This window comes from Chenopodium album, chromosome 13, assembly GCF_948465745.1.
Source record: "Chenopodium album chromosome 13, dcCheAlbu1.1, whole genome shotgun sequence".
Classification (NCBI taxonomy): Eukaryota; Viridiplantae; Streptophyta; class Magnoliopsida; order Caryophyllales; family Amaranthaceae; genus Chenopodium; species Chenopodium album.
The window spans coordinates 15,730,345-15,743,718 of record NC_137846.1 but is presented as its reverse complement, the minus strand read 5'-3'; the positions used below and the strand labels follow the sequence as shown (position 1 = coordinate 15,743,718).

Below are 13,374 nucleotides of genomic sequence, written 5' to 3'. Positions count from 1 at the left end.
CCATATTTATTTAGAAGGCTCAATGAGGTAACAATAGGGATATACGAAGTATATACCCTTCCTTGAGGCTATTTTTGGTGCAATGTGATTAATTGTGTGAGTCACTTGTCATCTTCTTTGATTGGTGGGTGTTGGTATTTTGTTGTTTTTTTAATCTGATGGTGGGAATGTTTTTCCTCCTAGCCCTTATTATATATGGACGGTACCTACCTCTATATTCTTTTTATATTCTATTTTATTCTGTAATTATATGGGAACCTCTTTTTTGCTGTCTTGATGATATTATTAGGGATTACCTTTTACCTATAATTAACCTATATGTTTTCTTTAGTGGCAAATGCACCACAAATAAAAAAAGTATTATTGAGATAGATAATTCAGTTCACTTTATCTCCCCAAAGAAAGTTTATTTTGTTAGATAGTAACCAATATACTTAGAAGTAACAATATAATACTATTACCACTAGAGGACAAGGAAGCCTCTAACAATAAAGAACAGAATTACTAAAACCATGCTGGCCTGCTGGTCATGATATGGCAATTTGGCATAAGCAACCTCTGCTGCTCACTCCAACTTACCATTATGGTTTTGTTTAGTTATCTAAAGGGCTAATACTCTATACTCTCTGCATACTGTTAATTGACAAAGGCAATTTATACTGCAAAATGTGGAAATTTTTTAGCCCATTAGGGAATTGCATATTGTACGGAATGTATTATTTGTTTCACAAGCATCTATTCATGGCTTGCTGACTTGTCCTTTTAATCTACATTTTATGCTGCGCAGATAATGTTCAAATGCGAGAACACCACCTAGTACAATTGCTATCTGGAATCATACAATGGATTCATCCCCCAGATGTTATATCAAGGGCAATTGAATCTGGGAAAAGTGAAAGGTCTAAAGGACATGCTTTTTAAACCCCTCCCTTGGTTATTTTTGTCCTGGACTCTTAGTATTTGTTGACCTGTAACAATTGTTTTTTGTACTATTGTTATCTTTGAAATTTGGTCGCAGGTAATCATATGATGCATGTAAATCTCAGATAGAATTTTCTTATTGTGTTGCTTGTTCAGTGAGTTTCTTGATGGATGCCGAGCATTATTGGCTGTAGCAACTGTTACATCCCCATTTATGTATGATCAACTCTTAAAATCCATTTGGTTAGTTCCTGATCTTGACTGTGTTTTGTTTACTTAGCTAGGAAAGGGTTTATCTTTACAGTTATTATTTTATTCGTAATATTTTTTTGCAGCCCTTTTGGAACAATAAATCTGTTATCTGGCTTGATGAGTGAAGTTGTTAAAGTACTTATGGCGACTGGGACTGATGAGGAAACGTGGAGTTGGGTAGCACGTGATATCTTGTTAGATACTTGGACTGCAATTCTGACGGTATGAATCTGTATCTTTCTTTGTAATGTGGTTCCTTCCCTCTCGATTAGGTTGATCCGCTATTATATTAAGAGTAGAAAGGCTAGCAATAATGCTGTCAAATCAAACCTATTAATGGGGATAAATTTTGGCTCTTGCAATAGTATCAGAAAATCCAATTGATCTGATATTCAATAAAAAATAAGGTACTCGAACCATTATAAATATCATATCGGTACCCAATCCGAAAATTAAGCTGTCGGGTACGGTTATAGTTATCAATTTAAAAGTTTTGGGTACCTGATAGCTTATCCAATAACTCTTTTAGGGGGTGTTTGGTTTATGAAACCTAGGTACGAGTTATGAGTTTAGAATGGTCTATACACATACCATGTGTTTGCTTGATGATTTAAAACTTTTAAACCCATACCTCAAATCCCCAATGTATGGAGTTTAGGAACCTTGGAGGGAGGTGGGTATGGCTCATACGGTCATACCAATACTTTAGGTATTAAATAAAAGAAAAAAAAAGTCCTTCAATGAACCGAACACATGGTATTAAGAATCAAATAAAAGGAAAAAAGGTCATTCTAGAGAAGAACCATTTCAACCAACACATGGTATCAAGAATTAAGTTCCAAACCCATGCATCATAGTTTCATTTATGATTTTAACTCCATACCACTATGTGAACCAAACCCCCCTGATTATTTTTTCCTACTTGATTGTTTAAGAGATTTCTAGGTGTTGTGTTGATATTATAGTTGGGGGTTATGTGTTAATTCTTTTGTCAAGCTCAATTTTAGTTATAAAGTTAGAGACTTAACCTGCCTCTCTTAAGCAAGGTACAATGATGTCTTGATCAAAAAAGATAAGCACCTTACAATCAAGTTTTTTATCATCTAGAGGTTCTTTTGTTCAGTAAAACATATAAACCACATTGGTTATCTCAGTTTATAACTGGAATTTTCACTCCTAGTCTTCTAGGGGCTCTTGCAGTTCTGATGTCTTTCCATAAGGTTAGGGTTTTTCCCATCAGAATCAAATTTATACCATTGGTTTAAGGCTTTTGGCTTGTACTGTTCTGCTTTGCCTGAAAATATTGATTGCAAATTCAAACGAATCGCCTATCATTGTATTTAGATTTTAGACCTTTCAAAGGTCAGTTTGTTTATACTGCTGTGCGTTTGTGTGTAACTTCAGCATTTCTGCTGCACTTCGTAATTTCAAAGATTGTGTATGTATGATTTTATTGCATTATTCTTTTTTCTTGGTGACCACTACTTTCACTGTTGTTATGCATTTTGTTACTTTGTTAATTTTTTATTTTATTTTATTTTATTTTATTTTATTTTTTTTTTTTTTTTTTGTGTTGCCTTTGCAGCCTTCTGGGAGTAGTCATGGGACTCCATCAATCCCATTAGAAGGAATTAGTGCGGCTGCCTCTCTGTTTGCATTGATTGTGGAGTCTGAATTGAAGAGTAAGTATGATGTCAAGAATATCATGTTTTGGTTTGTATCCCCTGTATATCTGTTGTCTGTAATGTTTTAATGTTTAATATCTGTTCTATATTTGATGTAGCTGCCTCTGCAACAGCATTCAATGATGATGATAGCAATGACTATCTGCAGGCTTCAATTTTTGGTACATATGATAGCTGTTAGATCTCCACATTGTTGCATTTGCTTTCCTCAGGTGTTTAATGTTGTCTTGCTGTCATCTTTATCATTTCCAGCTTATTTTCTGTCAATTTACTTCTTTTACAGGCATGGATGAAAGGTTGAATTCTTATGGTCTTATTGCAAGGGCATCAATTGAGTATTCAGTTCCTTTTCTTGCAAAAGTCTTTTTGGAACGCCTTGCTCAACTTCAACAGGTAGTTGACTTACTTGGTTATAATGGACCTGAGGGGCTGATCTGCGTTCTGGACCCTTCTGGTCCATTGCTTATTCGTTTCATTATGCCTACATGTTCTTTGCTTAAGTTTTCCACATTCATTTACCATACCTTCATAATATACGCTCATATCCTTTAAAGCATATATTCTTTTGTTTTTGTTTTTTTGATGCATATGATTTTTATTATCCCTGTGTGTTCTTTATATATTTTCTATATGTTTATTTTTTAAATACTTTATAAGGTACGTTCTTAATCATTGAATTATATGATCTTATTTTATTATACCCTGGATTCGTAATAGTTGCTTGGCTTGTATTGCAATTTGTATTGTTGGTCAGTGTTGAATTATCTTATTCCATTATTACCTTTGAACAGCTTACACAACTCTTCTTTTCTATTTGTATTTTAATTTATTATCATTTTATTTGTTTTTTCCTGCATTCAATCACTGTGTGAAAGTTTTTGTGGGAAGCATCTACATAATTTTTCTTTTTATATACTTCTCCGCCATCTTGGTGGTTTGTTGCAATATGTTGCAATTATATACCCTACCAATTCCCCTTTTTCCTATTTTAATGGACTTTGTCTAGTTTTTGATGTAACATTTATCTACAATAGTAGGGCAATAGAGTTAAGGTATATTTGTAGCCAGCGGACTTAAATAATATATAATCAGATTTATAGAAGCAACATAACTAATACATGGTCATATAACCCAATCCTTATGTATCTGTTTTAAGAACAGGTTAAATTTAAAAAACAATCCTTCCAGACGAACAATTATGTAGTATGCATTTGGCCTGTATTGTCTTATTCTGGAAACAAGCTAAGTACTTTTATGAAATTAGCTCTACGGTGTATTTACTTATTGAACTTCCCATTCCTTTTACTTTAAACTTTATCCTTTTGTTTCAGGTCAGAGGCAGATCTGATCCAACTGCAATCTTGGAAGAAATTTACTCTCTTTTACTCATAACTGGACATGTTCTAGCCGACGAGGGAGAAGGAGAGTTACCTTTGGTAGTTTCCTGTTTTTCTTCTCTTGTTTTTATCTTCCTTTTGGAAAATTCTACATGGCGTCCTTGTGTTTTTTTTGACATTTTCATGGTAGACAATTTTAATCTATTTGTATGTCAATTAGTTACATGGTGATCTTCCCGTTCACGTTTTGCTAAAAATTGGCTTATATTTGTCAGTTATACTTATCTAATGCCTTTTGTCAATGACCACCACAAGGGGATATAAAGTAGCTAATTGGTAAAAAAAAAAATTATTTTATGTTCCACCAGTTGAAGAGTTGCCTTTATTTATTTATTTATTTTTATTATTGATCTTCTGTTGCCTAATAAGATTTTGTGGCTGGTCAATGAGGGAGGAAGGAGAGGTTAATCATGTTAATAAAGCCAATTTGAAATTTTGAACAACATTTCTTGAAACTATTTAATAGACGGTTGCCATATGGATGATGTTCGACACGGCTCAACAGCTCATCCTAAACAAATAATTAGTCATAAGAGCTCAAGTGAAAGAACCCAAGGGCAGAAGAGTAAAATATGATTAACTAACTCAGTAGAAAGAAGCCAAGGCAGTATAGTCTTAGTCCTTGTGGGATCAGATCCTTTTTTTTTTTATTTTTTTTATTTTTATTTTAATAATGATCTAGGTGCTGTTTAGTTGTGGGTAATTAATGCAGGAAAAGAGAAAGCATACCCCTTATTCCTTTAAATGCTCTTTGATTTGTAAATTCTTAAATCCTTTTACCCCCTTTTCGTTTTACTCCCCAAACCCTTCCAAGGTTTTTTTTTGAGATTGTAGTGGTCAGGATGAGTATGAATTTTGAATGTGTCATTGAAATATAGATAAGGGTCATCATTCTGTCAAGGTGAGCTGTTGCTTTTTTGTTAGACTTTCTTTGTTGAAATTGTTTCTCATTTCTCTTCATTCTTGAATCTCTCTTGTGAGAACTTTGTTAAATTAGCGAGGGATTGATGGATATCAGTCTGTGTAGATTCTTGGAAGCTTGATGCTATGTGAAATTACTGAACTTTATCGAGGAAAAGTTTAAGGTGTTCAATGCCTGAGGTAGTTAGGGATATAAGAGTGCAGAATGGAGGTGACGTTGATGTACTTTTACAGACTTTTGTCTAGTTTTAGGAAACTGTTTTGGTCTTCCAGAGAGGATTTAGTGTTTTGTGATGAGGGGACAATACAGAAAGTTTTTGAGGCTCGTGCCTTGTTTGTTTTGGATGCTTATCTGAGTATGGAGCTACGGATCTTGTTAGTCAAGTCAATCTCTACTGCGGAATTCTCTACTAGTTTTAATGACATGTGTACAGGAAATAGAAATGGGAGTTCTGAGAATCTGAGGTAGTGGTTTATTGGTTGCCTTTTCATGCTCTGTTCCTTTTGTTAACTGATTATCAATGATAAGCTTAGGTGCTGGGTTATAGCTTAGGTACTGGCGTTCTCTTTTTCACCATTGAATCTTGCTCTGTTTATCCGCTTTCTCGTATTAAATAAGTTGCAGCTTTCTAATAAAGAGAAGGTATCACTAACAAGTGCATTTTAGACTGCTGTTGTGGATGAATATTGATAATATGATTTCAATGATAGTTTGCAAATGCTAATATATGAAAGTCCTGTTTGCTTGATCCAAATTTTTTTGTTAATGTGGAATAATTTATACCTCTCAGCTACATAACATTTGTGGGTTATTTTACATTTTGAGATCAAACTATGAGTTCTTGATATATAATGGATAAAAAAAATGTTACTGCCACCTTTTGATACTGTTATATCATTAAATATTACTCCCTCCGTCCTTTTATTAGAGTCCCATTTCTAACATATATTACTCACATAATAAAGAGAAATGAGACTCAAATAAAAGGACGGAGGGAGTATATTGTTACATGTTATGATTATTATGTTATTCTTGTTAAAAATTGAAAGTTTCATATGTTCATTGTCAAATTTTGAGAATAGGATAAGAAATTTTTTTGATGGAACAAAAAAAAAAAAATTTACAGTAAGCATTGGATTGTTGTATTTCAGCCTATAGTTGTATTTTCAATGGGATGAAATGGTTGCTTTTAGTTACCATATTGGATTGTTCCACTGAACTCACAGGTGGCCACCTACCCTTCCCAAAATTTTAATGAAAAATAGAGGCAGCTCTTAAGCATTGGATTGTTATACTGCCTATAGGTATATTTTCAATAGGCTGAAATGGTTGCTTGTAATTACCATCATATACCATATTGGATTCTTCCACAGAATCAGAGTGGCCACCTTCCCTTCCCAAAATCTAAATGTAAATGAGAGGGCAGCATTTAATCTGAGTTATATGTTGTACTTTGTTTAATAAATGCATCAAAAAAATGCTGAAGTAATTTTGAGTAAAATGACAGTGCTTGAAGCGATTCTTTCCAAGTTATTAGCGTCTGTTGTCTATTTTGTATTTGTTTCACATAATCTTTGTTGTGATTAGGTTCCAAAGGCCATACAAACACACTTTTTGGATAGCGTAGAAGGTGACAAGCATCCAGTAGTCATACTTTCCAGGTAAACGTGTAAAATTCTTGCAGCTTTTTTGTGGTGCTTCCATCTTTTTACACATGATGGTTAAAATTCTGCTTGTCATTACAATTACTGAAATTAGCTGGTGGATTGGAAGATGGTTGTGATGATATCTTTACTAAAATAGGAATATAATGTACAATGTGATCATTCCTATAGAACCTATTATGACATAAAAGCTAGTGCATTCAAGTTTTATCCACCTCCTTTTGCATCTATGACAATATGTGCAATGTAGTCATCCCTCTTATACACGAAAGTTTGCGTATAACTCAAGGTCTATCCACCTCCTCTTGCCTCTATCATGCATAAACTTCTGAAATATTTGGTGTTCAATTCCTCATACATGTAACAGAACCAAGCTTCAGCTCTGCCTTCCCTGTAGGTTATTTTTTCCAGCTGCTTGCTTTCCTCCATCCTGCTTCTGCAGTCTCCAGTCAACATTGCAATTTTAACTTACCCTTCTTTTTGTCAAGCCATATAAATAGTCAGCCTCATCCATTACCTTTGTTTCTCTTCTGTTAATAGTTATCTTCTTGGCCAGGAAGTAGGAATAGTAAGTGTTAGGGAAGAACATCTATGTGAATATGTATCGTTTTCAACTTTTGACCTCTGAACATTGTGTTTGTTTTATCCAAACGGTGAGGGACTGGTAATGGCTATCTATGAAGTTGGTAGGTATTAGGTAGACAGTTGTCAACACTGGGTTTTGGGACAACATTAGTAGATGAAGATGTGTATATTGTTAATAAGTAAGCAGCTGTTTAAATGGTGCTAGATTTTTTCATGCTGGATAACTGGTTTTGATCATATGATCATGAAAGGCATTTGAGGGAAGTCGTAATGATGGTTGTGGCTGAAACCAAAGTACATAATGAACTCATAAAAAAAAAAGTAAAAAGAAAAAAAAAAAAAAAAAAAAGAGCCAATCTGGGGCTGTGGAAAGAGAAACAGAGGATAAAGAGGGAAAGAGATTGCTAGGGTAGATTTAGTTGGTGATTAACTATAGAAGTCCTTTGGAAATAATTTTATGGAACTTGTCAGTTTTTTATATTTTTAATATTGAGATATGCTATACTCATTCATACTATCCTATTTTTGAAATTCGTTGGAGCTTGAATTGCTATGAATTGTAATAAGAAATCATTAATTAGCCAATTCATAATATAACCTATACTACACATGAATTTGATTGATGGTGGCTGTCTCTTTAGTGACTTCTCATGTTAGACTTGGAAATTTGTGGCATTTATTGCTGCCTTTATGTGAAAATGACAATTTTCTGCTAGAACATTTATTTGACGAGTTTTAATTGGTTGAACTAATTTGCATGCTTAATTTATTATTGGGCATTAGTTCTAAAGCATCAAAATCCTATCCAACCTTTAAAGAGGCAGTATTAATTATAATTAAACACTACCCCTCGGCAACATATCTCACTGGTGAGAACTGGGAAGATCAATCCCCTGCGACATTAGATGCTTTAGAAAAAGGACCACTTTAGTTTGAAAAGGCAACTCTTATTGACTTTTGCTGGATGCTGGATCTTGGATGGATGATATATTCTGTTCTTAGTCTCAACGTGGAAGGGTGTTACACCTAACAGCTACAACTGCCAAGAAACTGTTTTCCTTAAACCCTTAATTTGAAAGATGACAATAGTGTCTTTGATGGATTTCTTATTCTTGCTTTTGTTGACTCCTTCCTCTTTTGTTATACCAAGGCCAAAGCCTGCAGAGTTCATTTGTGCTTTCTTGCATTATTTTGGCCTTTTAGTGCCACATTCTTCAGACTAGAGACCATTCTAATTAATTTTATGTTTTGTGATAACTGATGAGTCACATGTGCTTGACATTGGTTTTAGTCTTTATTGGTGTATCATATATCCATGTTGGCTTTGTTGCTTGATGCAGTTCCATTTTACGTTTTGCTGAGCAGAGTATTGATCCAGAAATTAGAGCATCGATTTTTAGCCCTCGTCTTATGGAGGTACAGCCTTGATGACAAAACTTTCTTATGCTAACAATTTATGTGCTGTGAGTTTTAAAAAATTTCCTTGCTGTTTTCTTTCTTGTGGCCTATGGGATACAATTTTTCTGCAATGATTAGTGTTGAGACTTTGCTGTTATAATCGGTCCTGTTTGCCTGTCTGTCTTCTAACACTAATGTGCAGTTGCTAAAAATGATGTCATGATATGCTATTTCCTTTTGTTCATCCTGCTACAATAGTATACTGCTTATGTATTACGCTGTTGAGCACCAAAGTGTATGTAGGTAGTCAGTTCAGTATTATGATGTCCTAAGCTCCTGACTTAATCCTAAAATACTAGCTTTTATGATTTTGCCTTCATTGGCATGTTTCCCGTGTTCCCTGGCAAGAAAGCTTTAACTTTTATATTCTTCACCAACCTTTCAAACCTTCTAGATAGGACCGGGATACAGGACAAAACCACCTGGTTAAAAAGCCTGTACAAACTATTTACAATACATAATGCAAATTAAGCTTTATCACTAGGATTGATTTTCTTATTAATAATACTGTGTACCCTATTTTAATTATCATGTATCTTGTGCTTTACTAGTATATCCTCTATGAATTTTGGGGTTCCAGAGTCCCACAAAAAAATAATCAATGGCTAGCATTCCAGTGAGAATCACCCCTTTTTAAGATTATTTTATTCCCTTACTGCTTCCTTCTGATCCATCTGACCAGGCCAGTAAAGTTCTTAAATTGTTGTCTAACATTCAGCCATACCAGGGTAATACTTAATGAGGCAATTCTTGCTGCACTGACAATCAAAAAGCATGTGACTCTGAGTTTCAGTTGCATTCCCACAAATGAGGCAAATATCATCTGGATAACCCTAATTTTATATAACCTCTCCTCAGTATTAGCCTATGTTGATTGGTTATATATGCTGTAAATCTATGCTTAGGAACAGCTAATCTCTGCCGTATCAAAATAACCCAGCTTGTATCTTATGTTGTTTGAATGTTGCCTGATGATTTATCCTGAAAAATCTAATCTCTAAATCACTACAAATATAGATTTAAACATACATAATTGCTTTTCTGTGTATTTGTTCTATTTAAATTGTGCATACCTTTGTCCTACACGGGAATTTTTCTTAGTGTCGAATCCAGCAATTATATGATAATTATCCATGTTTTTTTGGTCCAAAATAATAAATATGACTCGTGTACAGGTCACACTTCAATATAATAGTATTTGTTCACACACGTCCAGGTGCATTTACGCATAAAATGATGCACACACATACATGTTCCTTTTTTATTCAGTTTTAGCTATTGATGATCAATGATTGGTCTGAAATTGATGATAAATTCAAGAGAAATAAGAGGGAGAGTGGCAATTTCATTACTGGAAATTTCATTTATAAATTGAGTGTGATGGCATGTATGTCCTTGATGTATGGAAATTATTCATGTGGTTGTCAACTTCTCATGGATATGCTTAGTAGACAAGGTCCTCTCTTGCTGTATACGTGCAAAGTCTTTCAGTGTTTATTTGAGCAGTAACAGACGGTATTTTCAGGCAGTAATATGGTTCCTTGCCCGATGGTCTCGTACGTATCTGATGTCATCTGAAGGTTGTGGGAATAATGCTAATTGTCATGTTCCGGAGCAGCTTCAGCATTCTAAAAAAGTATTGATGGACTTTTTTGGAGAACTTAATCAAGGAAAACTTGTCCTTGATCTTGTTGTTCGAATATCCATGACAACATTGATTTCTTATCCAGGGGAAAAGGATTTGCAGGTATTGAGGGAGCTGCTAATTGCCTTACAATTGTTTTAACTGTGGTCTTTTCAATTTAATGAATAATATCCTCTGTACAGTGTACACTAGTTATATCTAATTGCATTTCTAGTCGTCCTCAAGTGTTGCATCTGGATTCCTCTCTGGATTTCATTTATCATAGCCCTGGAAAAATACTGCCCGATTGTATTTCAGTGCATTTTTGTAACAAAAGCCATCAATTCAGTTTTGAATTGTTCACCCTTCTTGAGTTGTAGTTGTTTGAATTAATTATTTTTTATTTTATTTGTATTAACATTGGAAATCCTCAATGATTTATGAACTTATATTTAGGATAAATATTGACGAATGATTTGCTGCTGATTTATTAATAAATGTGGAAATTAGCAGTATGCAAGTTGTGAAGCCTTTTGCCTGGGAGTTAATGTTGACTCTTGATGCTTCTTGATCTGGCAATCATAACTGTTCTGGGATTTTTTATTTTTATTTTTTTTAGTTGGGGGTAGGGGGTGGGGTGGTGATCCTTAGTTCTCCTTTTGTATGCTAGTGACACATACATATTTCTCTATGACTTTCATCATCAAATTCTTTATATCCTTCTTTTGCTTTTAGTGGTGAGGAAGTTTGAATTTCCTTGCTAATAGATGATCTTGTTATCTGATTCACCTTCCTGGAATACTTAAGGGTTCACTATCGAATCATTGTGCATACAAATATTCAAAATATAATTTCTCCCTGCTATTATTCAACCATATCTTACATCTGATGTCGCATTGACTTTCAGGAGCTTACTTGTCGCCATCTACTCAATGGGCTAGTTGGATATCGGGATATTGGTGCCCACCTTGTTTATTTGGTAAGTAACATGCTGCACTTTACTCTATATTTACATAACTCAAATTTTTTTACTTTGCACCCCTTTGACATTTTTATTATGTTTGATGGTTTTGTCTTACTGGCATTGACTAAGATTTGAGTTTGCTGGGAATCAAAAAAACCTGGTAGTTTCTAGTTCTAACTGTTGAGCTGTCTATTACTTTGCTGCTATGTTACAATTGACCACCTAAATTTAAATTTTTGTGTTATCAAATTCACTTAGCGCCTTATTCATAGAGTTCGTGCATGTGTATTTGGTATTGCTAGCCCCCTCTATTTCTCAAGTAATAAGGGCAGAGTGAATTTTCTTCTCTTTTTATTAGAGGGGCATGGATGGGGTGGGGCAAGGAGGATAGATTCATAGAAATGCACAGTGGTTAGTATGGATAAAGATTTCTGCTGCGGGTGTTATGAGAATTCATTTTTGTCTGTTGTATGACTGGATGTACTAGGGAATCTGGAAATTCTAACTACTAATATGATTTTGGTTCTCTTCTCTGTTTATCTTCTCTTTTACTAATGTATTTTTAAAAAAATTGCTCCAAGTGTCTTACTAGTGGAATAAGTGTATGTAATTAAAAATATATGTAGCACAGTATATTTTCAGGATTGGATGAAGATTAATTTTAAACCCTGGAGGTTTCATTGGAAAGAGTGTTGTGGTGGCATAGATACCATGATGCCATTTGCTGTTTTAATTTTCGGTGTCTGGTATAAAATTTGATATGCTCCAACCATAGTACTGTTGTGTTGAAATGAGATGGCAAAATTGAAATAATCTCACTTAGTAAAGGCTGCTTCAACTTGTGCAAGTTTATATCCAGTAGTTCCCTACATCTTTTACATTGAATTTCTTGCTTGTTGAATTAACTTCTATGCTCTTTGGGAAGCTGGCTGATTTACTTCTAGGAAGATAGAGAATTACACACAAACTAAATTACCTTTGTTCTTCTCTGGAGGCAAAACACAGAACTGGAATTAAGTTTTAATTTTGTATGCTGTAGGATTCATGGCGTGAGTTGGCAAAATGTTTTGTCAATGAAAGAAATTTGTTCTCACTGAGTGCTCCTCACCAAGTAAGTTTCCAACTTATGGGCTTCTTATTATCTGAATGTTGAAGAATAATGACTATTATTGTAATATCCACATTATCTATGCAGCGATCCCTTGCACGAACTCTTGTTCTTTCGGCTTCTGCACTGAGAGATCTTGAGACATCAAATCAGTAATACTCCTTTTCTTTGAAGCAGTGAATATATTTATTTAGAAAGACACACATGGGATGTCTGTATCCAAAGGAGAACTTGGGTCACAAGAACTCAAAATTCAGGCCCTTGGTTCAAAAAACACCTTTTACTCTAAATTCTGATGGATGATTAATTGGACATATAGTGATAACATGGTATGGTATATTGAAGGTTTGTTCGAGATCTCATGAATCATATGACGGCTTATCTTCTGGATTTGTCGGGAAAACATGATATCAAGAATGTCTCTCAGCAACCAGAGACTATCATGGTGGTAAGTGACCACCTATGAGAAAGAGAACTCTCCTGATTTGTAAATATTTTGATGTTGTTTTTGGATTCACAGGTGTGTTGCTTACTGGAGCGGCTGCGTGGATCTGCTAGTGCCTCAGAACCTCGGACACAAAGGGCAATTTATGAGATGGGAGTTTCTGTAATGGATTCTATTATAAAACTTCTTGAAGTTTACAAGAATGAGGTAATGCTCATATTCATCTAGTAATAATTTGGTAAGCTTTTTATCTAAATTACGGGTGAAAGAATAGTATTACTTCCTTCACTTTCTTTTTCAAGGTTGGTAAAGTTATGTTTTCTCAACTATGCCCCTCCAATTTAAAAAG

General features: G+C 34.4%; 1 protein-coding gene across 4 annotated transcripts in view; it reads left to right on the top strand.

Annotated features, from left to right (window-relative positions):
- Positions 1-13,374, top strand: part of LOC145576396 (uncharacterized) — a 35,958-nt gene that overhangs the window by 14,195 nt on the left and 8,389 nt on the right. For 3 of the 4 annotated variants that reach the window (XM_081634164.1, XM_081634166.1, XM_081634167.1), the window contains 15 exons: positions 788-899; positions 1,078-1,164; positions 1,257-1,395; positions 2,759-2,855; positions 2,957-3,019; positions 3,142-3,251; positions 4,190-4,294; positions 6,765-6,838; positions 8,767-8,842; positions 10,410-10,631; positions 11,416-11,487; positions 12,512-12,583; positions 12,668-12,732; positions 12,926-13,028; positions 13,101-13,232. In XM_081634164.1, coding sequence (XP_081490290.1) covers positions 788-899; positions 1,078-1,164; positions 1,257-1,395; positions 2,759-2,855; positions 2,957-3,019; positions 3,142-3,251; positions 4,190-4,294; positions 6,765-6,838; positions 8,767-8,842; positions 10,410-10,631; positions 11,416-11,487; positions 12,512-12,583; positions 12,668-12,732; positions 12,926-13,028; positions 13,101-13,232 — 1,529 coding nt within the window. The remainder of the gene's footprint in view (positions 1-787; positions 900-1,077; positions 1,165-1,256; positions 1,396-2,758; positions 2,856-2,956; positions 3,020-3,141; positions 3,252-4,189; positions 4,295-6,764; positions 6,839-8,766; positions 8,843-10,409; positions 10,632-11,415; positions 11,488-12,511; positions 12,584-12,667; positions 12,733-12,925; positions 13,029-13,100; positions 13,233-13,374) is intronic. The other variant, XM_081634165.1, reaches the window with a different exon arrangement.